This window comes from Dasypus novemcinctus, chromosome 12 (genome assembly GCF_030445035.2).
Source record: "Dasypus novemcinctus isolate mDasNov1 chromosome 12, mDasNov1.1.hap2, whole genome shotgun sequence".
In the NCBI taxonomy this organism is placed as follows: domain Eukaryota; kingdom Metazoa; phylum Chordata; class Mammalia; order Cingulata; family Dasypodidae; genus Dasypus; species Dasypus novemcinctus.
Genome location: NC_080684.1, coordinates 68,214,368 through 68,240,722, shown reverse-complemented (window position 1 = coordinate 68,240,722; position 26,355 = coordinate 68,214,368). Strand labels below are relative to the sequence as shown.

The 26,355-nt window shown below is 34.8% G+C and overlaps 1 protein-coding gene across 1 annotated transcript in view; it reads left to right on the top strand.

Moving 5' to 3' along the window:
- The first annotated feature begins 4,591 nt into the window (after window positions 1–4,591).
- SLC6A15 (solute carrier family 6 member 15) overlaps window positions 4,592–26,355 on the top strand; it is a 37,779-nt gene continuing 16,015 nt past the window's right edge. Inside the window, exons 1-5 of the mRNA XM_004469449.5 lie at window positions 4,592–5,202; window positions 15,216–15,683; window positions 19,385–19,542; window positions 19,890–20,016; window positions 21,065–21,246. Of these exons, the coding sequence (XP_004469506.2) occupies window positions 15,395–15,683; window positions 19,385–19,542; window positions 19,890–20,016; window positions 21,065–21,246 (756 nt within the window). The 5' untranslated portion in view covers window positions 4,592–5,202; window positions 15,216–15,394. The remainder of the gene's footprint in view (window positions 5,203–15,215; window positions 15,684–19,384; window positions 19,543–19,889; window positions 20,017–21,064; window positions 21,247–26,355) is intronic.

Genomic DNA, 26,355 nt, shown 5'->3' with positions numbered 1-26,355 from the left:
CATAGTGTACAGATGACTTTTTAGAGAAAATAGAGGAGCTAAGCACAGAGGAACCCAGGAAGCTTGAACCCTGGCAGACTTTGGCAGCCATCTTCCTCCAACACATGAAAATAGACGTTGGTGAGGAAAGTAACTTATGTTTTATGGCCTGGTGTCTCTAAGCTCCTACCCTAAATAAATACCCTTTACAAAAACCAACCATTTTCTGGTATTTTGCATCAACACCCCTTTGGATAACCAATACAATGAACAAGTATAATAGTATACCAAGATCAGGAAGGAAGCATAGTTCAACAATAAAAAACCCTATGAATATAACTTTTATATAACAAGTTAAATGTTAAAAACCTTAAGCTCTTCTCCATGACAAAGACAAGCATTTGCTAAATGTGGGACTCCATTGTTTTCCTGACGGTCTTTGGTCTTTGGTCTTTCATTGACTGACCCGCCTTCCTGGAACAAACCCCCAACCCCCAGCATCCACAAGACTGACTCCCTGTCTCTCAAGACTTTGCTTCAATACAATCTCAATGAGACCTATTCTGGCCACCTGTTTTTGTTTCCCAGGCTCCTACGACAAATACCACACAATGTGTTAGCTTAAACAAGGGGAATTTATTGTCTCATTGTTTTGGGGACTGGAAGGTTTGCTTCTATTTGGGTCAGTAACCTTCTGGCTGGCTGATAATTCTTGGCTTTCCCATTACATGGCAATGTCCTTTCCTTTCTCTTTCAGATTCTGTTGACTTCTGGCTTTCTCTTTTTTAAAGTGCGTTCTCTTTTATAAGGTCTCCAGTAAGAGGATTAAGATCATTTTGATTCACTTGGCCACACCATAACCAAAAACAACAACTTCCGAGGGTCCAATTTACAATGGTTTCACATCCACAGAATGGGATTAAAATTAAGAACATTTTTTTCCCCCTAGGAACACAATTCAATTTACCACACCAACTCTATTTAATTTTGGACTTTCTCTGACCCTCCCAATTCCCTTTAGCCTACTCTATTTTATCTTTCTTCTATAGCACTTATCATTTTCTGATATACTATTAATTTATTTATTGTGTTTTTTGTGAATTGTCTGCCTCCCCTTGTTCCATCCCACTAAAATATAAACTGTAAAATATATATATAAAATATAAATTGTTTGAGGATCCTCTTTCTTCCTTTTGGAATTCAGTTTGGTAGGAAATGAGGACACACATCATTTTCTTTAACTGCTAATGAGTTACCCAAGCATTGTTTAGGAAAAAATTCTTCCTTTTTTGCTGATTTGGGATGTCTCCTTTGTTTTGTTAAATTTACTACCAATGTTTTGGAAGGTTATACTATTGGGTCTCCAGAGTCCTTGAACATGTGAATGTTATTACAGTGTAGAAAATTATAATAGAAATTTTTGAGCACTCTTTGAGCCCTGAGTAATAATTACAATTTAGATATATAAAGTGATAATTGATAGAATATGATAAAAAGTAGATTAAAACAAGTAAAAATGTATTCATTCATATATTTATTTTTTTCAAATTAGTGCTAACAAATGATATCAACTCCTCTAAGCTATTGAGGGTATTTTGTAAATTTTTATAAAATGATCTCAAAATGTGGTCCCTGTATCACAAGCATTAGTATCACTAAGGAATTTATTAGAAATGCAAATTGTTAAGCTTCAGTAAGAAAAGCAATAATTTGTCACATTAAAAATAAAAAATAAAAACAAAATTGCATTGGCATATCTGTGGTATTTTATACATACATATGGAGTGAGAGAGAATGAATGCATTTTGGACAGTAAACAATGTTTATTCTAGGCTGTAGGATTGGCAGGGAGGCAAGGGAAACAGGGGACTTTAATTTTTTTAAATGTAGAAGTTCATTGTTTAGGAAATTTATTCAGTAAGCAGGTACCACTTTTGCAGTAAAATAATGATTTTAGAAGTAAATTTAAAAGTCGCGGAGCCTATAGAATTTTAATAAATCCATAATGAGATTTCCCAATGAAGCAAAGAAAAAACAGTTCACATATTGTATGCAAAACAAATACTATAAAATATTTTTGTTTTAGGACCTCTAAGAAGCTGTAAAATATGATTGATGATTAGCACAGTTCATGAAACATATTAAGGCTTTTACAGATATTATCATGTAAAACAAATTTAAAGAGTAACTTAAAAATTTAGTGATCCAACAATGTGATTATAGCAAATACCATTAATCGTATACTTTGGATGAAGTGTATGGTTATTAATAGGTATCATTAAAATTGATTTGTTAAAAAAAATTGAGTGATCATGATCAGAACATCGGGCAAGGAAGTGCATTTCCTATGTCAACAAAGTGATGGCTTTAGTTGTTATAATTTACCTGCAAGAGCCATTTAGACTATCTATACAATACAGAGACACTAGCAAAATTAATCTTTGTCTATTCTCTTTTGAATGCTTTGCCATTTTAGCCAATTGGTTAAAAATCTGATTTGATTGCTTTGACATTTCTCAGTTTAGTTTACCTATCCTTCTACCTCTCAGCCCTTCACAGTCATGGAAATATATCATGAGTAGAACATCTAGATATTTTAGGATTGCACAAATTCTGAGACTACAGAAACAAAATTTGTTTGAGAGGATAGTACAATAAAATGTTTTTCAAAATGAAAAAAAAATCCACACAATATACTACACAAACAACAATATAGGAAAATGTATTTATATAATCTCATGATGTGAATATGTGAATTGATTTCAATATTTCCCATTAGTATTGCAGTTTTCAAATCTTTTTCTTTTGGTAAACCTATGAATTCATTTTCTGAACTTTGTTGCTTTATCTTTTTGAGTTTTTACAGGATATTTCTATTCTGAGGGATTTGGTTTAAGAAAAACTAGGCTAGAAAGCCACGGTGAGTTACAGTCTACATTTACTAATATTATTAAGTCCAGCATGTTCAAAACGACTAGTCTCTCACTTGTAGGCTGAAATCTTCCAAGTTCTGCTATTCCTTTTCTTCATGCTGCCTTTTCCTCTCACACAAACACCATATTGTCATTTCTTTCAAGTATGATAGGAAAAGTATTCAATAATTGTTCGTTAAAAGATATTAGAAATTGAACTTTAAATCTTTGAAGGGTCTATCTTGTTAACATTTAAAAATGGGGACTTTACACTTCTGTAACTGGAGTTTCCAGTCTCTCTTTTTGGGGTCTTCCCAGCCTCTTTCCACTTCTCTTCAAAGGCGCCTATCTCTCTGTCAATTCTACCTTTTCCTCCTGTAAAACCTGCAAATTCATTAAAGGCTCACAAGATAGGACCAAGAAACAAAAATTCTGAAGCTATCCACACCAATACTTAAATTTCTACTCTGCCTTGGAATTAGCTGTGCGAAGTTTTGCATTTTTTTCCCCTGAGTACCACCTGTTTTCTAATCTTGAAACTAGGAAAAAATCCTTCCTTAATTAGTTGAGAAGATAAAATAAGATAAAATCCAGGTTCTTCATTTCCCACAGATAAATCTAACCCCGAAATGGAGCACCTAGGTCTAGTTATTTTCTTAAGTTCTTCCAAGATGTTTCTGGTAATATTTCTATTGCATCTCTGTTTCAAGATATATAAAATTATATTTATCAACATAAATATTTGCCTGTCACCAATACGTGAAGGAAAAAAACAATTACACAAGATGTTCTAGAACAGCTTTTTGTTATTTGTTTTTTTCCCGTGGGGCATCTTTCAAAGCACACTTATTTACCCATGGCAGAGGAGGGGCATCCAAGGAATCAAATCTAATTTTATTTATTCATTTTTTAAGGTGGTATTGGAGGAGAAGCTGAAGGAAAAAACAAACAAAATGTCTCTTGGCTACTTTAAAAGCTAAGGATTAGTAGTAATGTTCTGACCTGAAATTTAGGTCTTGTGATTTCTTCCCAGGAGATTTTTCAGTGCATGAAAACCTGCCTCCAATAGCCTTATTATTTAATTCAATCTTATTGGATATAAACCGTCAAAATCTGACATTGGGAAGGCCTAAAATTGCACAAAAGTATTTTTGTAAAGTAGGAATATTAATCAGCTTGAAGTGAAAAATGTGCTTCTCCAGGTCACTGAACTGCTTTGTTATATTTGTATTAGGTTCATTTTGCATTTCTTTCAAATTTTTAAACTTTTGAGCACCACAGATTTATTCCTTAGAACATTTGCCCTGTTTAGAGGAAGATTCAGCCATTTTCAAAAGGAGAGTAGCTTTGTGCTCAGTGACGTATATTTTAGGAATTCTCCACGTGGTTTAATTATGAGCCCCTCTTACTTATTACACATCAGCCTTTCATCTTGTAAAGAGACCGCTGGGGAGTCAGATTCTGAGGGACCAACATAGAGTGAGGACCGGCTCCCTAAAACAGAGCAAAACCTGTCCTGAATCACTGAGTGCCACTAGGCCATCCCTTGGTGGAGAATCAAAGGTTTACAGGGCCTTTCTTTTGCAAGCCGTGGGGAGGAAGCTGAGAAAAAGGGTTCTTTGGGTCACCCTCTTTTTCCTAGTCCCGTTACAGACTCTCTGGCAACATTCAAGAGGGTGCGTGGGCGGATCATTTCTATTGTTAGCCTCTCCGAGACAAAGGCGGGGGGCTGGCGATAGGTGCCCGTCCTTTTGGCTGAGTAGGCTGAGCGAAAACGGTAGTGGCGGGGAGAATTTTTTTTTTTTTTGCAACTGGCTTCCCCGGTTTCATCCAGCGCCCCGTGGGCCCATCCCCGGCTCTGAGAGGACGCTGCGGAGCAGCAGTAGCGGCCTATGCGTCAAGGCGCGGTGGGGCAGAGGTGCGGCATCCTGCCCCGCCGCTCCGCACCCCCGCCCGCAGCCTTCCCCCGCCTCTTGGTAGTCGGCCCTCCCCCCGCAGCCTGTCGGCGGCCGCAGCACAAGCGGGCCGGGCACGTGGGCGCCTCCGTCACACACACACACACGAGCACGCTCGCACCGGCGTGCTTGCACCCCGTGCTCCTTCCCTAGCAGACGCACAGAAGCTCTGGAGTCTCCTCGCCTGCCTGCAGGGCAGCGACCCTCTAAACCCAGCCCCAGGGCCCGCCGTTCAGAAGCCGCTGCTTCTCTCTGCGGCCTGCGTCAGTCACCACCTGGACCCAACCCTTTCGCGACTGCTGCTACTGCCTGGACGCGGAAGCAGCCAAGAAACACCCAGACAAGACACTCTAACGGTAAAGACACACTCCTAAAGCTAAGGGCATCGGGAGCGGGGTGGGGCTCGCCACCAGCCACTCGGGACCCTGGGGGTCCGGGAAGACAGTGGAATTTACGGAATGGTCCCGGGAAGGGCTCCGGCTGTGTCCCGGAGATTGGAATGGGGGAAGAGTGCGGCTCAAAAACCTAGGAGGGCGAGGCTGGCTGCCCTCCAGGCTCTGCGTCCTCCACCTGTGCAGAATCGGGGGGTGATAAGTGGCGTGTGGAGGCTAGCACATGGGGCGAAACGTGCTGCCATCCTTCCTCACAGCGTGGAAATTGCCTACGGCATCCCCGGGAGACTTACTCGTTTCTTAATCAAGTTGGGTTGGATGAAGGGCGGGGTCGGACGGGGGAATCCGGGGGTAAAGCTGGGAGGGTCCGGCGGAGAGAGGAGCTTCCGAAAGTTCGCAGTGAATTGGAAGCCTTGCAGGTGGGCGGTGGCGCAGGGAGAGGAGCAAGCCTCTTTCCTTATTCGTTTCACGGGCTTTTGCAACTCCTGAAGGGGACTACCGAAGACATAGTGTTTTCATGTCACCTGGTTCTCATCTACGACGCTGAGATGGTCCCAAAGTGGGCCTATCACAGCGGACAAGGCATGTGACTACTAAAGAAGCACAGCTTGCGCATCCTGGAATTTGAGTGTGTGGAGGTGATGGTGGTGGAGCTGGGAGTTTTAAGGAGAGGATGGGAGTGAATTGAGTACACCGGTCGTTTCTACGTTTCATTCATATGGATTGTTCGTGGCCCAGGGAGAGAATGCTTTTGAGTACAGGGAGAGCCTTCCAGTGTTTTCTTGCGCGCCAGCCTTGTAAAATGAATGAATCGACGCCCGAGCCGTCCAGGCGGCAGGAGACCCACCAGCTCGCAGGCTGCAGGGGCGGGCATTCTTTTCTGTGGGTCGGAGCAGCAGGCTTAACTGGCGTTGTAGGAGAGCGACGCTCCGGTTCGCGCTAGCAGGTGTCTCGCGTCCCCTTCTCTCCTTCTGGATGGAAAAAGCCTGGAGTGAGACGGGGCGGGGTCCGGACCAGGACGCGATGACGCAGCAGTGTTTGGGTGCTTATGCAAATGAGACTGCGACCATTTCTTCTGGTTGGGGCTGATTCCCTTCCAGATCTTAAAGGTAGACCTGTCTTGGACTGAACCATTTGTGCGGTTCGTTGCCCAGAAGCACTGGAGGAGTAAGGAGTTCGGTTTTTATTTTTTGGTGAATTCAGGCTAGTATGAGGTTGCCTTTGAGGGCTTCATCGCCCATTATTTAAAGCGATTTTCTGACAGTGCCTGACTGCTTTTCCTGGAAACAACGTTTGCTTTAAGGAGTAGCATTCTCTAAGCACGCACTCTTATCAAGATCCGCACCCCTCCAGCCCTAGCTTCTGCTCCTTGCGCTGAGAGAGAGCCACTTACATCTTTGACGCCTAGTAGTGGGTTTGAATTGTAATAAATACTTGGCAATACTTGAGGATGGACTGACATTTCTTTCCTGAGTGTACCACTGCCTTTTCTATCTGTATAATCAATGATCCAGTGTACATGTTGGAGTGAAATATATTATCTAAATAAATTTAGAACAGAATGCATTGGCCATTTCCTCCAAGTGAAACATTCAGTATGTTCTTATTTTTTTTTCCAGTAAGCTGTGTTTACAGGAAGACAGTAATAGTGTTTTTGAAAGGAGATGATCTTACTGTTCATAAGCTTTTCTTTTTCTGATTGCACCTATAGAACTTGATTCTTCTAGTATATGCAACTTGTACTTCCAATATATGTAACTCAAGATGAAGTATTTGAAGGTAATTTATAAAGACATTTATATATGTTTCTAGGAAATAAGTGCTCTATCACCCAATTAAAATCGTAAATAAAATATAGTCGAGAATTTTTGAGTTGGGTAACTTAGCTATTTGAAATATCAGTAATCAGATGAGAAGCCTTACTTTTTGGTTAGTGACACGTTTAAAATTAACCAAATTAATTACTGAAAGCTAAACTCCATATTTTTAATCATTAATTTATATAGAGATCACAGTTCAAATTTTCCGGGGTGCGTGGTAAAAAAATATGCTTGAACTGTCATAAAATAAATCTGTTTGAATAGGTAAGAAATTTGCATTCCTTTAAACAGTGAAGTTATGATGCAGATAGTGAGATTGTACCTGAACGAGACTTTGGTGATTGTTAAAAGCTCCAAAAATTTTCTTTTACCTCTTAATTTTTTTTCATTGTCTTTTGGACAGTATGTTAATTCTTTATTAATACCTACATACACATGCTTTGATCTATTAATATAGGCCTATGCATGTATAAAATGGTTTTATACATGGTTTAAAAGGTTTCTGAGCAATGACATTATTAACAGAAATTCACTGGCATGGCCTGCTGTGTGAAAAACATTCAAGCTTACATGGCAGGAATCTTTAGATTTGTTTCCACTTTGCCTTATAACTTAAAACAAGGCCTAATCAATTTTGATCAACCAAAATATATCTGCTCAAATATTAACTTTGATCAATAATTACCTTCCCTTTCTATTTTTAGTGAATAAGAAGAGGTAAGGATAGACTGAAATACAAGGTAGTTTTAGATATACAGTATCACTTGATACAGGATAGAGCCATTTCAATCTTGAAGGTCACTTTATTTCCTTGTGACTAATGTGCTAAAGTATCCTTTTGCTAGAAGATTGATTGTTATCTTTGAGTAGATTGCTTACCCTGGGAACTTTTTCACCTATTGGATTGGTAAAGTTTTAAAAGATTATTCATTGTACTGAAGTGGGCAGGGGGAAACAAGTATTCTCATACATTGCTGATGGTAGCACAAATTAGGACAACTCCTGTGAAAGGCCATTTGGCAATATTTATCAAAATTATAAAATCACATTCCTTTTGATCAAGCAGTTCCACTTCTAGGATTTTGTTCTACAGATATGCAGGTACCCGATGTACAAAGTTATTTGTTGGAACATCGTACTGGCAAATTATCACAAGTGACTTAAATATATGACGCACCCATACATGGAATACCATACAGTTATTTTTAAAAACGAGGAAGCTGTTTTATCAAGATCAAAGTTTTTTTTTAGATTAAGTGAAAAACAAAGAAACAGAACTATATGTATAGTAAAATTTGTGACACATGCTTGGGGTGTGGAGAAAAAATCATACTAGCTTGAATGCATACAAAATATCCAAAAGGACTTTTCTTCTCCTAGGGAGGCAGAGGTGAAACTGGATATAATGGGGGGAAAGAAGTGAAAGATATATTATTGTATTTACTCAAAATATAAACTAAAAATATCATAAAGCAAAAACAACAACAACTAAAATCCCCTGGGAGAGCAGTATTCAGGCATCAGGTGCTGTCAGAGTTGAAGGTAAAAAATTACAGTGAATGTAACTAACAGGGCTGGTTTATAAATGTGATTGTGGCTGAAAGGGGTAGTCTAGGGATATAAATGTCAACTGAAGAAAGCTAGAGAATAAACTAGGGACTGAATAACAGCAAACCCAGTGGTGGATGAAGATTGTGGTTCATAGTACAAAATACAATAAAGTTTTTCTATGAACTAGAATACATAAATGTCACTAATACAAGGTGGTAAGTATATGGTGATGCATGGGAGAGATACAATTAACGTAACTAACGAACTATAGTTAACAGCGATATTGTAATATTCTTGCATCAGTATCAAAGAAGGTAAAAGGGTCAGTAATAGTGTATGGGATATTTTCTTTTGGACTAAGGAAAATGTTAAAAAAATTTATGTCAATTGTGGTGACTGCACCATTCTGTGATGAAAGTGAGAGCCACTGAATGTACACTTTGAATAGGTTGTACAAGTCATCAGACTATATAACACAGTGAACCATATGGTGGATGTTGGACTGTGGGTAACAGTACAAATATAAGAGCATTTTCTCTTGAACAAATGTACAATACTAATAAATGGTGTTAATAATAGGGGGTATATGGAAAAATATATCCATTGTATGTTATGGACTATAGTAATATGATGGTCTTTCATACGCTAACAAATGTTCCACAGCAATGCAAGGTATTGGTGGAGGGGTGATGTATAGGAATTCTGCATGTGACACATGATTGTTTTGTAAGCTCAGGACTTCAACAAAAAACAATATATATAAGTCAAATGTAAATTTTAAAAGACCTAAATAAATAAAAAGATATTTCATGGGAAAAAAATGGCAATGTGTATTTCATCTCACTGATTTTTGTTGGTGTTTTATTTTCAAGAAAATATCCTCCTTCAACATTCTTAGTAATGAAAATGATATTTGAATAGTAGATGATAATTAGTGGACACAGTAAAATGTAAAATGTGTAGATTTATTTTTAGTGAATGAAATGAAGCTTTTAAAAGTTTTATTTTGGGATAATTGTAGATTAATGTGCACTTTTAAGAAATAATAGAGATCCTGTGTGCTCTTTACCCAGTTTTTTGAAAATGGGAAATCTTGTACTGCAATATCATAATCAGAATATTGGCATTGGTGGAATCAATTATGGCACAGTTCCATCATTGCCAGGATCACTGTGTTGGCCTTTAATAATTGCAAGCACTTAACTTCTATCTGCATCTCCTCCTTAACTCCTGGCAACCACTAAGCTGTTTTCTACGATTGCTAGTTTGTCATTTCCAGAATGTTATATAAATGGAATGATACAGTGTGCAACCTTTTGGGATTGGCTGTTTTTACTCAGCATAATTCTCTGTAATTTATCCAAGTTGTGTGTAGCGGTAATTTATTCCTTTTTATTGCTGAGTAGTACTCTGTGTTATGGTTGTAACATTTGTTTATTTAAACATTCACCCATTGAATGACATCTGGATTGCTTCAGTTAAGGGTTATTATGAAAAAGAATAAAGTTGCAATGAAAATTGGTATGTGGGGTTACTTTCTTTCTTTTTTTTTTCTTGCTGACTTAAGTTTTCATTTCTCTGAGTGAAATGCCCAGATGTATAATTTCTTGATTTTATGGCTGTCTCATGTTTGGAACTACCCAACTTTTTCCAGAGTGGCTATACCATTTTGCATACTCAAAAATAATGTTTGACTGAACCGCTTTCTCTGCAATCTTGCCAGCATTTGATGGTGTTACTATTTTTTTTTCAATTCTGATAGATGTGTATGACATCTCATTGTGGTTTTAATTTATATTTCCCTAATGGCTAATGATGTGCAACCTCTTTTCATGTGCCTGTTTGTATCTGTATATACTTTTCAGTGAAATGTCCCTTTATGTCCTTTGTCTATTCTCTATTTTTTGCTTTGTTTTTCACTATTGAGTATTAAGAGTTATTTATATATCTTAGACACTAGTCCTTTGTTGGCTATGTGTCTTGGAAATATTTTTTCTTAGTCTTTAGCTTGTCTTTTCCTCCTCTTAACAGGTTTATTCATGGAGAAAACTTTTTAAAAAATTGAGGCTGCCCAATTTATCAAATTTCCCTTTTATGAAACTGCTTTTGTTGTCTCCTGTTTGACAACTCCTAGCCTAGTCCTGGATATAGATTTACTCTGATAGTTTTTTCCAAAGAGTTTTATAGATTTATGTTTCACATTTTAAGTTCATGGTACGTTTTGAGTTAATGTTAATGAGTGAAGCTTAGGTTGAAGTTTATTTTTATTTTTTGCCTGTGAATGTCTCGTTGCTCCATAACCATTTGTTGAAAGGGCTATCCTTTCTTCATTGAATTACTTTTGTACCTTTGTCAAAAATAAATTAGGCGTGTTTGTGTGGTTCTATTTCTGGGTGCTTTTCTCTGTCCCATTGATCTATGTGTCTGTCCTTCCACTACCACCACACGGTCTTCATTACTGAAGTTATATAATGTCTTCAAATTGGTTAGAATGATTCCTCTTATTATTCTTTTTCAAAATTGTCTTAGCTATTCTAGTTTTCACTTACTCATATAAATTTTAGAATAATCTTGTCTATATCTACAAATTTTTAAAAATATAGAAATGGCATTAAAGCCATATATCAATTTGGGGAGAATTAACGTATTTACTATGTTGAATCTTCCAATCCATGACCAAGATATGTTTGTCCATATATTTAGATCTTTGATTTCTTTCACCAGCATTTTGTAGTTTTCAGCATGTAAGTATTTCTCATCTAAAAGACCCCCTCTTGAAAGTGCTACTGACCTGGGGCACACTGGGGCTAGTCCACCTTGGCCCCTTTAGTTCCTGTGTCTAGGCCACCAAGGTAGAGGATGAAGGTTAGGGGAGAGCAATGGTACCATGGGAAGAGTGGCTGGCTTCCTCCAATGGCACAACCTCTGTCGAGGGACACACTGCATTATATCTTTGAATGTGGCTCAAAGGAGAAATTGGTATGTTATTTGGTAAAGAAAGTAGTGCCATATAGATGTAATGATCTGGAACACTCCAAATCTTCAATTCATTTGTATTCTCTTGACAAGGGTTGGCAAACTTTCTCTGTGAAAAACAGAGAGTATGTATATTAGGCTTTGCAGTTCATGTGAAATGTGCCAAATACTCAACTTTGCTGTTGGAGCATAAAAGCAACCATAGTTAGTATGTAAATACATGGGGTAACTATGTTCTAATGAAACTTTATTTACAAAATCAGGCAGTTTGTTTTGTTTGTTTTGAATGTCTATGGGGTAATCGTGGACAGGAGGCTCTCATTAATGGCTAGGACAGCAAATGCAACTCTTAGGTGCAGATGAAGTGCAGTGGATGATAGGTTGGCTCTCAGGTGGCTTTTGGTCATAGGAGTGGGTGATGCTAACTTGGCAGAGGCAAGACAGTTCCTTGATATTGATTCTACTGCTTTCCATGTGACCTGTCAATGAGTGATACTTCATTACTCTCTACCTCACTTCCTTCCTGAATCCTGTATCATTTCTCCCTCTATTCTCAGTTATAGCAATAGTAATTTACTTTTAGAATAGTCAACCTCTCTTTTATTCTCTTTCAAATCTATATTTATAGCCTACATTTATGAATCAATTTCCTTGGATTAGCTTTTGGAGTTCATAAAAATTTTTATCCTTCCCTTTCAAATTGTCTCAACACTTAATTTTTTTCACATATTCATTCAGAGCCTTAATATATATATTTACTTTGGCTAAGTACAACCTCTGCACAAGAAATAAATGCCTCTGACTCAGCAGCTGAAGGGCCTCTGGGTAAAACACAACAAACATGTATTAAGGCAAAATACTTGTAGTTATCATGCAGAACTATTCTGTCACATTTCTTCCAGTTCATTCTTCTAAAGACAAGTTTAAACAGCGAGAATATGAGGGTAGGACAAATACAGTCATTCTCCAGGTAAAGCTTATGGTAGAGTGAAGAAGAGATACTTTTTTTCCAGACTTTGATGTTATTGTGGAGATTTCAGTGTTAACTGCCATCCTTCCCTGCCCCCTCCTTTCAGCCACCTCAGGAAAGAGCACTGAGAAGGAAAGAGTAAGAAAAAATATAAGGATAGAGAGCCTAAATTTTTATTATCCTTTTAATATCATTATATTCCACCTGGATTTTTTCTTAGAGTAAAAGGGGCTTTAAATGCATACAAATACATATTAAGTGTTTCATTTTTATATGTCTACTTTGGTTTTATAGAGTACTTAGTGTTATTGTATTATACTTTATGTATATGAATTTATGGATATTTAGGTATTTATAAAATTATAAATTTTGTGTTTAAATAATGCATTTAAGTTTTGCTTGCATTAGACTCTGAAATTTTTAATACAAAATATGACCTTCAGATAGTATGATCAGAATTTTTGTTATAAACTTTCTGAAAAGGTATCCTATGGGAATTGGCAATATTATTAACTGGATGTGTAAAAAAACATGCAGTAGGGTTCAAAGGTGTTATTTTTCATTTTTATTTTTTTGTTTGTGTTTTTCCTTTTCTGCAAAGAGTATTGTCTCAAAGAAATACAACAGTTATTGAGATAATTGGGGAAGGTTCATTGAGTAACACTGTCTTTGAAATTTTCTTTATAAGATTGGTAGTTTTATTGTAATAGTATCTCTAAACTTGGATACATCTCTTACCTTTCTAGTAGTATGGAAAAAAACGAAAACAATTGGAAAGGTAAATCAATTGTTTATTGAGAAAAGTGAAGAGAGCTATAACTACCAGAAAATACAAAATAAGCAATAGAACTAGGACATGAACCAAAGTTTGCTACACTCTAAAATCAATGTTCTTATGCATGTGTTAGTCAAGCTTATCCATGTATAAGTCAACAGCTTCTCTTTAGATAATATAAAAATATCGACCTTTAATCTGGATAATTCATGTCTTACAAATAACACTTCCTTATATGCCAGGTTGTTTTCTTCCAGCAGAAATGATTTGGAAAATTTTTTCCACTTTCAAATGTTTGCGTTCATTCATTCATTTACTTAGCTATTAACTGAGTAATATTTACTGAGCTCTAGATGGAAATGTTACAAACTAGATGGACAAAATCCCTAACCTCATGTAACTATTTCTATATCAGAACCTTGTTATGCCCTTTAAAATAGTCACTGTGAGAAGAATTTTCAGGTATTCTAGAGATGTATCTATCACTCAAAATATTTAGTGAATGTTTCTTTTTCAGAATTGCCTGCACAGTCTCTTTTAATCTTCAGCAAATCCTAAATGATTAAGTGTTTGCTCTATAAGTTTTAATTTTTTAAAAAACTAAACATCAACCTCAACTTAAAGGCAATGAATAAGTTAAATAATTCTTCCCTTTAATTATGTTACACAACATCTTGTCCTGCTCATTAAGATTATAAATTGAAGTGGAAAGGGCTATTTTCTCTGACTTGCTATAAAAATCTAATGGCAGTTCCATCAAGGAATTCCATTTTTTTCTGGCAATGGCAGAATGCTTAGAATATACTTTCCAAAGCTTCCTAATCCAGCTTTAAGGAGAGGCACTCATATATTTAGTCACCTTTTAAAATAGACAATCTTTTTGGTCTATAAGCTTGCCTTGTACAGTTGGTCTGTGTTTGAATCAAAAGATTGATACGGGAGATAACAAAAAATAAAAAAAGAGAAAAATGCCAAAGTAATGACAGTCATTTTCTTGAATTGAGTTGAGAGAATGTTCACACAGGTACCATGTGTGCTTCTGTTTATGTTATTACTTATGTTTGAAGTGGTCTCTCTTCATTTCTGTTCAACTACTGTTACTTTTACTCAGGATTCCTAATCCTTATTATAATTATTTTGAGTTATTTAAATTATGCTATGTTGTATGGTTGTGTGAGGTGTGCCTTTCTCTCTAGTAGATAGAAGCTCCTTAAAGGCAGATACTGTGTTTTGTTAATGTTTGTATCCCTTTTTTTGTCTTTAATTATTTTTTTAATATTACATTAAAAAAATATTAGGTCCCCATATACCCCTCACCCTCTTCACCCCACTCCTCCCCCCATAACAACAATCTCCTCCATCATCATGAGACCTTCATTGGATTTGGTGAAATTGTTTGTATCCCTTAAGATTCCATCACGGTTAATATCAAATGAGTAAATGGATGAATATGTGAACAAAAGATGGTCTGTGTAAGACAAGATTACTGGATCTGTATGCATTTGTGTATATAATTCCAGAAGGAACAAAATAATGTATACGAAAAGACCTACTTAGTCAAAGAAGAAAAAGAAAGGATTAATAAAAAGAGTTTCAAAAATTTAACTACTAATTAGCAGAGTGTATGTTATGCATTGATGTTTATGTGAGATCAAAGCACATTTTGCAAGAAGAATGTTATCTAAAAGAAAATGTGTGAGAAGATCATATGTGCTTTACACTTCTTGCACTTTGCAACCTAGTAAGCTCTGAAAAGCAATAATCATGTGTATTATACCTTATAGAGGGAAATTCCTTCATAAAAATGAGTGAGAAAAGTTAATTCAGTATTTTTAATATATTTCATTAGTAGACATTTATTATATGTCAACTTATACTTTTACAGGTACCTACAGAATATTGGACTTACAGATCTAGAATCTTTAAGACATCATCACCTTGAATTAAGGCTTTATTTGATATCCTCCTTGACATTTACTTCATATCAAGTTACATTTTTAAATAAAGAAGTTAACCTGTTTGCCTCGAGAGAATTAAAAAAAATAAAACCACCCAGACTTTCCAATGCCTAAGAATAGCAAGGTCGTCAAAAGAGAGTTAGATGATGAGGTTACTGAATCAGTCAAAGACCTTCTTGCGAATGAAGATTCAGCTGATGATGCTTTCAAGAAGAGTGAACTAATTGTTGATATTCACGAAGAGAAAGATATAGATGTTGAAGAGGGATCGGAAGTCAAAGATGAAAGACCAGCTTGGAACAGTAAATTACAATACATCCTGGCCCAAGTTGGATTTTCTGTAGGTCTAGGGAATGTGTGGCGATTCCCATACCTATGTCAGAAGAATGGGGGTGGTAAGTTTTGATTTTTTTAAGAGACTCTTTACTTAAAATACTAAATAACAATGGAATACCTCAAATAGCTGCTTTCATTGCTAGTCTTATTAGTTTAGAAACCATGAATCCCATTGTTGGCTAGGTAGACCCTTTTGTGGGTAATGAGTCCAACTTTGTTTTCAGATTAGGTATTCTTAGGAGTATCTGACTTGCTACAGATACTCAAGGGTTGCTTAAGAGTCATAAATTCCCATATTCTTCCTGTGGACACTATTAACATCTCTAAATTACTGACATGCACTTTTCTAAGAAGTGTGTTGTCCATTGTGACTGCACTTACACTCTTTGAAGACTAAAGTTTCTGGTATAAGACAAAATTGGGGAAGGAAGACAGAAAATTTTCTCCCAGTTGCTTATCTGTGAATTTTAAATTGCCTTAGTCTTCAAAAATGCAAAGATGACAAATAATTTGGAATGGTCATGATCTTCAAATGCTGATCAGAACTTTGTAGATCTCATTAGAAGAAATATAAACAAATAATATAATATCATACATTCTTCATCCTTATATATCTGCCAAATTCGGTTCCCTATTCTGTAATATCTAGGACAGTGTGCAATTTCAAAGAAAACTAAAGAAATTAGCATCCTAATTTTTAAAAAACTACATCAGCAATTATATACTTTCTTGTATTTTTGGCATATAATTATCAAGAGAAATTTTAAAATTGTATCTGAGGTCAAGAAAACAGTCTATATAAAAAGAAGTGATTGGTTACGTAGAATGCTAACTCTATAGTACAACAAAATCAAACTGAATACTGAATTAACATGTAGGTTGAGAATTAATTATATTTGTGCATGAAAGCTGTTAAAGTATGTATGGTTAAAAACTAAATATTCCATAACCCATGCATTTCAGCACACAGAATAAAAAGAATATTTTGGTATTTGATTCCAGTTTGTGATAGTTTTATTAACTGGACAAGAGTTTGGCTTCATTTTTAATATAGCTTTAATCTACAAACATCTTCAAATGTGAATTTTTTTCTGTGCCACTAAAAGAGATAAAAAACTAAGGTATGACAGTGAAAAAATATGTTTAAGATATTACTTAGTTAATTTAGCCAGGCACTAATAAGAAGTTTGAAAAAAGTAACCTATTTGACAAATCTGCCTTAGAATTAAGAATCAATACATAATTCTCACACCATTTCAGTTGAAATTATGAGCTCCTCAACTAGTCAGTAACATTACATATGAATTATTTATCAAATCAGCTATAAACCACTGAGCACTACCATGCCTTTTTTTGCATCTCACAAAACATTCTATTTGCCAAGACTAACAGAAGTTGGATTCTGATTTTGCCACCTTTCAGCTTGTAAGCCTTACTGGTGATGCTGTTAAGGAGAGAAGGCTGTCTTGGTTGAAAAGTCAGCTTGTTTTCTATTTAGTAAAACTTCTGTCTTTGTGGAGATCTCTAAAATATTTCGTATTTAATAATTAGTTATTAACAAAACTGGCTCTTCCATCTTATTTCCATATGTCAAAAGTGTCAAAATATTCTTCCTAGTATTGTTTCCTTTCTTCTCTACACAAATACTGGAGAGATGTATTGTATCTATTATTGCATAACAGTGAACTTTATCATTTCAAGATGGCTGTTACGAGTACAAAGTCATACTCATGCTATAGAATATTGAGCCTTCTAGTTTTTTGAGTTGTAGCTTCAGTTAGTTTAGTCAGACTGCCTCACGTACCTAAATCTTATTCATTAATTCATTCGATGTACTTTATGAACAATAAAACGAAAAGGTAATAGCTACATTATAATTTGATTTGTCTAAAGTTATTATCCTTAACTCACAGTGGTTAATCTTAATACATGGTATAGTACACAGGCTAAGAGTTCCGGTTTTGATGTCTATTTAACTCTGGTTGAAGTCTGGTTCTTTTTCACATTAGCTATGTGAACTTTCAACATTACCTCAATTTGTTAGTCATAATTCCCACACCTGTAAAATGGAGATAATAGTAGTACTTAACCCATTGGATTCTTGTGAGGAAAAAATGAGTAACTACTAATGACTAAGTGACTAATGTGCCTGACAAATAGTAAATGCTCTATTTTTTTTAGCTATGAATATGTTTAATATGGGGGTAATGTAGGAGTAATTTGTGTCAGAATACAAGGCTAAGTATCTAGTAACATTCCATGCACACATCACTGAGGAAAGGTTCCCCATGAGTCCAATCTTACTTCTTTTTTTTTTCTTCTCATAGCCATGCACTGACACATATGACCAACTCACACTCCAGGATTGGATGCACTGTTAAAATGCGCTTTCATTCCTCTGGGAACTCTTTCAGGTCAATAGTCCCGGAATGTTACTAATCATTTCAAAATTAGGATTTAGGTAGCTCTGTTTTATAAGCTCATATATTGATATTTTGTGTACCCTTTTGTAGAATCAACTAAGTTAAAAAAAACTGAAAATTAGCCATAGGAAGGTAGAGTTAATGTCTCAAACCATTATTTGGGCAACACTCATTTATATAGTTTTCACTTCAGAGATTTTAGATACTGAGATAATTTTTAAAATCCATTAACTATTACTTCTTTAGCACAAAAACCACCAGAACAATTTTAATATTTTCAAAATATATTCAATCACAACTAAGCACATTTTAAAATGGGAAAAACACAATAAATGGCCTTTTACAAAAAAGGGAATTAGTGCCAAGATTCACTTACTTGACATTATCTTGGATACATCTCCAGATAAGGTACTTGGATGTAGAAAGTTCCCTTTTGAAGTTCCTTAATGAATCAGTTGCACATGTATTCTTATGTAGAAATAAGTTCAAGTCTTACATTTAACTTTTTTATCCAGTTAGTGGAGTCTAATATTAATACCGTCCAGCTATTCACTACATTTTAAAAAGCATTCAGTTATATATCTTATTTTTAAATATGGTAACCTTACTATGATAATAGTGCATGCATTTTTACAACAGATATTACCTGTCCCATGAATAAGCTAAAGTTCTAAATTGTTTTGCCAAAACCAGCTAACTTTATTATGTTTCTCAACTATTTCTTGCACCCTTTCTGGAAAACAAAAATTTATTAGTGTATGGGAGAAAATGAGATTTATTTTTCTGGAATAGATTTTTTTTTTCTTTTTCAGTCTAAGTAGTCATTTATTCTTCCATGCTGTTATTTTATTTAGGGGAAAAAAGTAAGTTTTAATGCCATAAAATCTCAATAATTCATAATTATAATAGTTTGGAATGCATGATGCTTTAGCTGTGTTGGGATAAAATTTAAAATGACTTGATAAACATTGTATGCATAAGATTTCCAGAAGTTTGTGAAACCTACTCAAGAAAATAATTTTAAAGAACCAGTTATTTTTGTGCAAAATGAAAATTCTTTTACCCTTTTCATAAAATGAAACAAAAACAATTTGTTATATTTTTACTTTTATCACAATTGTTATTCTTTTTATCAAAAACACTTGGTAGCAGTCAAATTCAGGTTTCTAATTTTAGAGAGTTTGAAATAATGAAATTATATTTCATTTTTATGTCCTATATAAATGTACAGCATCCAAGCTTAAATACTGTCATTCATGAGATAATCAGAATTAGTGTTTTCTCTATTACAAAAATATTGAAAATATAATCAGTTTTCTTTGTTTTTGTCCCTTTAGGTGCATATCTTTTGCCATATTTAATACTGCTTCTGGTAATAGGTATTCCTCTTTTTTTCCTGGAACTTTCTGTGGGTCAAAGAATCCGGCGCGGCAGCATTGGCGTGTGGAATTACATAAGCCCTAAACTGGGTGGGATTGGATTTGCAAGTTGTGTAGTAAGTTTCCTGGTATGGTATATGGTATAATCGCTACAGTGCTTGGATTTATATTGTTTACATTTAATTGAAAACTCTAAGTGTGTTACTACTCATGTCTTTAATCATCTTTTAGTAAATATTGACGTGTGGGCTAATACACAAAATGAGCTGTAAATATTATATTTTAATCTTGTTTATGTATGTTCTTAAGACCTATGAAAGAGATTAACTTTTCAAAAAAGATAAATTGTTTCTAATAAAAAATAAAATGAGGAGAGCTTAAGTGGAATTTTATGCATTTCGTTTCATTGGTTCAAAGGAAGGGATATGAGAGATTCGATGTAATCACATTTTTTGTTTTGCAGGTGTGTTTTTTTGTGGCTCTCTACTACAATGTCATCATTGGCTGGAGTTTGTTTTATTTTTCTCAGTCTTTTCAGCAACCTCTACCTTGGGATCAGTGTCCTTTGATGAAAAATTCTTCACATACTCGTAAGACATTAAATAGAAGTGTTTTTCCATTTAAAGAACATAAGATTGGTAAAGCTATGTGCTTTCAAAAGAGTTTTTCTTTTTAAAATAATATAGGAAAAATATTTTCAAAATTATCATCACTATAAAATGTCCTTACATTTTGTGCCATACTCAAAGACCTTTCACATGATCTAATTGCATTGTCTCTTCTTAAGTAATTTTATTGTGCCCCATTCCATTAGGGTAAAAATTGTAAGCCTTCAGCTATTAATTTTATACATCATTTCTATTGTACACCTTCATGCTACCTTATGTGTTTACTAAAAAAATAAAATAAAAAGGGGAAAAAGAGAATTTGGATTGACTGAATTACTTTTATGTCTTTGTTTTTGTTGTGTCATGGTTTTCCCATCATTTATTTTTATATCTAGGATAAAGAACTCCCAATAGTAGAAATTTCCAATAGACAAATAATGCAAGGCACACAATTAATTTTAAACTTTCTAATAGTAGTATTTTTAAAAGTAAAAGTAAAAATAAAAACATTAACTATTTTACTTAACCTAGTATATACAAAGAATTATAATTTCAACATGTAATGGGTATAAAATTATTAATGTAGTAAGATTATTTTTCTCCTCTAAGTCTTAGAAATCTGGTATATAGTTTGGATTCACAATGTATGTCACTTCTGACTAGCCTATTTCAAAAGCTGCATGTGGCCAGCCACTATTGCATTTGACATCACTCCCTTACAGTCAATCAGATAATTCCAGAAGTGGGAGGATTGTTAAACCTGATTTTGTTTTTTAATTACTTTGATAATAAGTACACATATTCTTCTTTTAAGAATGCATCATAAGAATTAGCAAAGGAGATATATGTTGGTTTTTCAAATTTTTGCACAGTTGAATTTTTTGTTCCTCATGAAATTAAATGCTGTTGTAGAATAGTGGTACTTTTCTAGCTAATGTTAAGAATTGATTTATAAGCTTACTGAAGTTAATTTTTCTTATTATTCTCTTTCTGCGTCCAAAATGATTGTGTGTTATGTTTTTTTCTGTAGTCATAGAACCGGAGTGTGAAAAAAGTTCCGCTACCACCTATTACTGGTACAGAGAAGCACTGAATATTTCTAATTCCATCTCTGAAAGTGGGGGCCTAAACTGGAAGATGACGGTCTGCTTGCTCGCTGCCTGGGTCATGGTTTGCTTGGCTATGATCAAAGGCATTCAGTCTTCTGGGAAAGTTAGTATGCTAGAACTCTCCACACTCCCCGATTCTGCTCCTTACCACACCCCTTTCAAAATTTTTGTGGGCACACTTGCAAGTAACTATTTATCTTAAGTGGTTAATTAAAAAGATACACAAAGATTGGTAAAAAGTGGTGATTATTAAAATATGTTTAAATTAAAGAAAAGATGTAAAGATATAAGAGTTTTAAGAGTTTAATAGTGAAATATCTTGTCCTTTATAATCGTTCCTTATTTCATCAAGATATTCTTTAAAATTTTGTAAATACCTCAAAATCATTTATCTTGGCTATTTGTTTAGTTGATCCTAATATTTTAATCCTCTGATTATATCAATTATTTCCAATCATATAAACTGGGAAAAATGGTAGAATGATGAATTTGTCGTTTCATTTATTTTGTATCATTGATTTCTTGCTATGGTTGGTATGACAAGGCATCATTTGAACATTATTCTGTAGTTATTACAGTCCTAATAAGGACTTCAGAGAGATGTAAAAGACAAAAGCGCATTCCTGCCAGGACAAATGGGAAATTTTAAAGAGGCTGTGTTTGAAAAAGAGATTAAGTCATTAATTAATGTCTTAATTAAGAGAATTCTGTATATCTTGTTTATTTCTTTAATTTGTGCATTAGGAATTAAATAGCTTGTCACTATTCTGTAATATTTACTTATTCATTTATCTGTTTATTTAAATCACTGTCATTGTTCGAACGCTCTCAACATATCTTGTCTGGGCTACAGTAGGTTTCCTGTTCGTTGTGTCTCTCTCTGCTCCTTAACTCTCCATCTCTATATGGCTATTAATTTTCTTTCTAAAGCACAGATCTGATCATATATTCTTCCAGACTAGTTTATTACCAGTCTCCATCATACACTAGTAAGAATGAAGTAGTAGTAGTAGTAATAATAATAAATAAATGATGGTGAAGATGTTTCTGACAGTGATCAAAGCAAGAACAATAATAGAAGCCACTACTTATTGCATATTTACTTTGTACTAGCATTGTGATAAGTAATTACTTAATATATATTATCCCATTTATTTCCAAAAGAAAGAAGTAATTGCTATATTCAGGCCTATTTTTCAGATAAAGAAACAAGTTTGAGAAAGCAGGTAACTCATCTAAAGTTTAGTGCCTACTGTCAAGCCCATATTTATCTAAATCAGTCTGGAGTCCATGTTTGATAATTGTCATACTCTAATTTCTCTTACTGTCAGAGAAATGGATTCTATTTCTTTTCACATTTATATGCTTACATGGGTAAAGGTCATTTGATAGAAGGAGAACTAACTCTGGTCAGCTAGGGAAGTCCAAAATTTCTCGTGTTTTACTCCTGTTATTTTTGTTTCTTCTTAATCTATGAATATGTTTTGCTTCCAGTTGAAGAAATAGTCATCCTTTTCTTATTGCGTTTTATGCTTGTTTTTTTCTGATACCATGTAATGTAACATTATCTAGATAAAATTTAATACAACTTATATAAGTACCTACAACTTATTATTTCAATGAGAAGGCTCAAGAACAGAGTGGCTTGTGAGCAGAGCTTTGGGGAAAGAATTTAGTAGATACAATGGGGGAAAGCAGTAAGTAATGTCAGTAAAGATAGAAGTCTAAATTGTCGCATTTCGTTCATCTGAAATAATGAGCTAAATCTAACATGAGAAAATTTGTTTGGAATAAATGCAAAGTTCTGTGTTTACCTGCCAAACAAAAAATAAACAACTGCACCAGTATAGGATAGGAGGAATTCGGTATAAGTAACTTAGACGATTTAGCTGCTAAAAGAAGAATATAAGTCAACTTGTCATGTGCTTGGCCAAACAAGCAAACAGACAAAACAACTACAAAATGATTACTCTAAACTGCATGAATTAGAAGAGGAATAGGATAGCATCACTCTTCTCAGGGCCAGGTAGATGTACTTGAGTTGGGACACATTTATTATACCAGATTATACTGAAATCTTTATTCCCCCATTATTATGGAGAAGACACATCTTAGATATGTGGTCGCAATCTTCAAAGATATGAATCAAAACAAAGCGGCTAGAAATAGGGGTTTATGGAGGTTAGATAGGTAGTGATACAGGTTCAAAGACAGTAAGACCTTTCAGGAATCAAGCCTTGTAACAAGGAAATTAATTGCTGCAGTGATAGAGAGCTCAGCATCATTGGAGATTTCCAATGGAGGTTTCATGTCCATATGGTCAGCCTTTATACAAGGGGATGCCTGCCAGAAGATGAAGGATGGAAATGAAAAGCTCTCAGCTTTCTCTTAACTATACGGTTATGTTTTCTACTAGTACTAGTACTAGAACTGCTTTGCTATTCTTATTTCTAATGTGCTAAGTACTTTGCATACATTAGCTTGTTTCAACTTTCTGTCAGCCCCAAAATTTGCATATTATCTTCATTTTACTGCAGGGTTAACAAGCTTAAAAAGAAAAAATAATTGGACAGAAGCAAACAACTGATAAGTGAATTGATAAAACTAGAACTGGCTACAAAGTCCTCAGAATGACTCTGAATGTGTGTTTATTTTTTAAAATATTTTCTACCTTTATTATGCAGTTGTTTTTCTGTTGGGTTCCTCTGTTTTTGTTTTTTTTTGTTGTTTTGCTTGTTTATTTTTTAGGTACGTGGGCTGTGGATTGAACCTGGGACCTTGTATGTGAGAAGCCAGTACTCAACCACTGAGCCACGTTTGCTCCCCTGAGTTGGTTTTTTTGTCAGTTTTTTCGTTGGTTTTGCTTGTTGTTTGTGTTTTAGGAGGCATGGGGGAACCAAACCAGAGACCTCCCGCGTGGGAAGTAGGCACTCAGCAGCTTGAGCCATATCCATTCCCTGAAGGTGTATTTGTAATAAGCCTTTTAATATGTAAGAAAATGGCTTGACATATATTTTGTATTTTTAATAATTGAGTAGAATGAAAATATTTTCATGCAACATTTTGATCAATAAAGACTTAATCTCTCTTAATTTGGTTGCTGTTAAAGGCATTTCAGTTGTCCAAGTTGTCTTTAAATTAGTCAGAGAAACATATTTCGTTGTTTCATTTCCTAGTTCTAAGAATGTGTACTTTTTGACAATGTAAGGGTTATACAGCCATTCACTTACAGATTTAACAAATACTTATTAAGCACCCACTAAGTACTGGGTGCCGATCTAGTTCTGTAGATATAGCAGTGGACAAGGTAGACAAATTGCCTGTCTTTATGGCGTTTTCATTCTAGAGGCAGAGGCAGACAATAAACAAACTCCTAAGATACCTTCAGATAGCAACACATAAATACTGTGTGGTAAGCAGATAATGATAGGGGAGTAGCAGTTTAAATATAGTAAGGTAAGTAGAATTTAAGCTATTTTTAATAACATTTTTCACATTTTTCACATGATTATTTTTGTATAATGAGAGCAGTATAATTAAATGCAAATAATCTGCATTTAAAAGTACAAAGCAAACACCTGTAAAGTGTTGGCTTAAGCTGCACCTTTAAATTTCAGAATTTAATAGTTACATATTTGTTCTTTTACCTGTCACAAAGAAGAAAATTGGGGTGTGACCTACTTAATACTAATTAAGTATTTAAAAATATTGACTTCTATTTTTCTCCATGTTATATGATGAAAAATCCCTCATTCTTTCTTGGGAAGCTGTGTTTAGAGTCTCATGAATCCAGATTACTATCTAGTATCTACTATCTTTCAAAAACTGAAATATTTCTTCAATGAATGGATGAAAATGGAAATGATTCCTGTCACATAATTAGCGTACAATTAAAAAAACAACTGCAGAGTAAAGGTAAATTCTTGTTGCTTTTGTTTAGGAAATGTGTACAGAGAGGAAATCTTTACCTATAAATTCTCTCTGAATTTGGTATTTTTGAGTATCAAACATAGGGCTAGTGCTGATGGATATACAAAGATTTATAGGCCATAATGTCTTTGTCTTCAAGGAACCCATAATGTAATAGAAATGATTATAGAGGCATATAAAAAGGGCTTGAGAGCATTATACCACTGAATAAGCCTGGATTTGCAGGAAGTATCCTAGAGTAGGTAATATTTGGGTTACAGTTTGATGGTCAAAGAGAATAAACCTGGATTTGTAGGAAGCATCCTAGAGTAGTAACATTTGGGTACAGTTTGATGGTCAAAGAGGAGTCCATCAGAAAGTTCAGAGAGAGAACATTTTAGGCAGAGAAAACAGTGTGTACAGGACCCAAAGATGACTGAGTACACCTATGTGCCTTTTGCATAGTCTGTAGCTTGTGGGAGATGAAGCCTGAAATCTAAGTTGATTGCAGATATTAAGGGATTTCATGGACACTGCTACATTTATTGGCCATTACCTAGCAAACAGTGTGGAACATTTGAGGATTGTCATCAGTTCAGTAATACTATTAGAATCTTAGTTTAGAAAGATTACTCTCTCAGTAGTGTGGATGGTAGATTTCAGGGATGTTGGAGAGAGCTGCCAGGGAGAATCTGGAGGCAGTAGGAGCAGGAAGCAATTTTAATATGAAATGTGATGAGCCATTGCGGATGAAAATGAAGAGATGTGAGATTTATGTTGTAAAATCAATCAGACTTGGTGATAAGTTGTTTGGACACGAGAAAGAAAGACATATTAAAGATGTGTTAGATATATTTAACCTGAACAGATATAAGTACAGGAAGAACCTTTTCTTAGTCCTTAATTTGAAATTGTATCTCAAGTATACTGTGCTTGTGCAATCTTTATTGGAAAAAACTCATGATCAACCTGTCCAGATTATTTTTGTGTGTAATCTGCCTTTTTGCTTTTAAATAGGATTAATGGAAATCATTTAAGACATTCAGAATGTGGTAAATTTGATTGCCTTTTTTTTTTAATAAAAAAGGTAAATCATTGTGCAAAGCAAATCCATGCTGCTCGTTGGCAACAATGTTAGTGATTCAAATGTGATCAAGGCCATTTGGACAGTTATGTAGTAGACTGACAGATTGAAAGAATGATAAAAGTAGGTAGGCAGGAAGAATGGAAAAAGTACTCCATGGAAAAAAGAAATCAAGAAGCATGGGTAAAGTGATGTAATCAAAGAAGCAAGCAGTTAAAA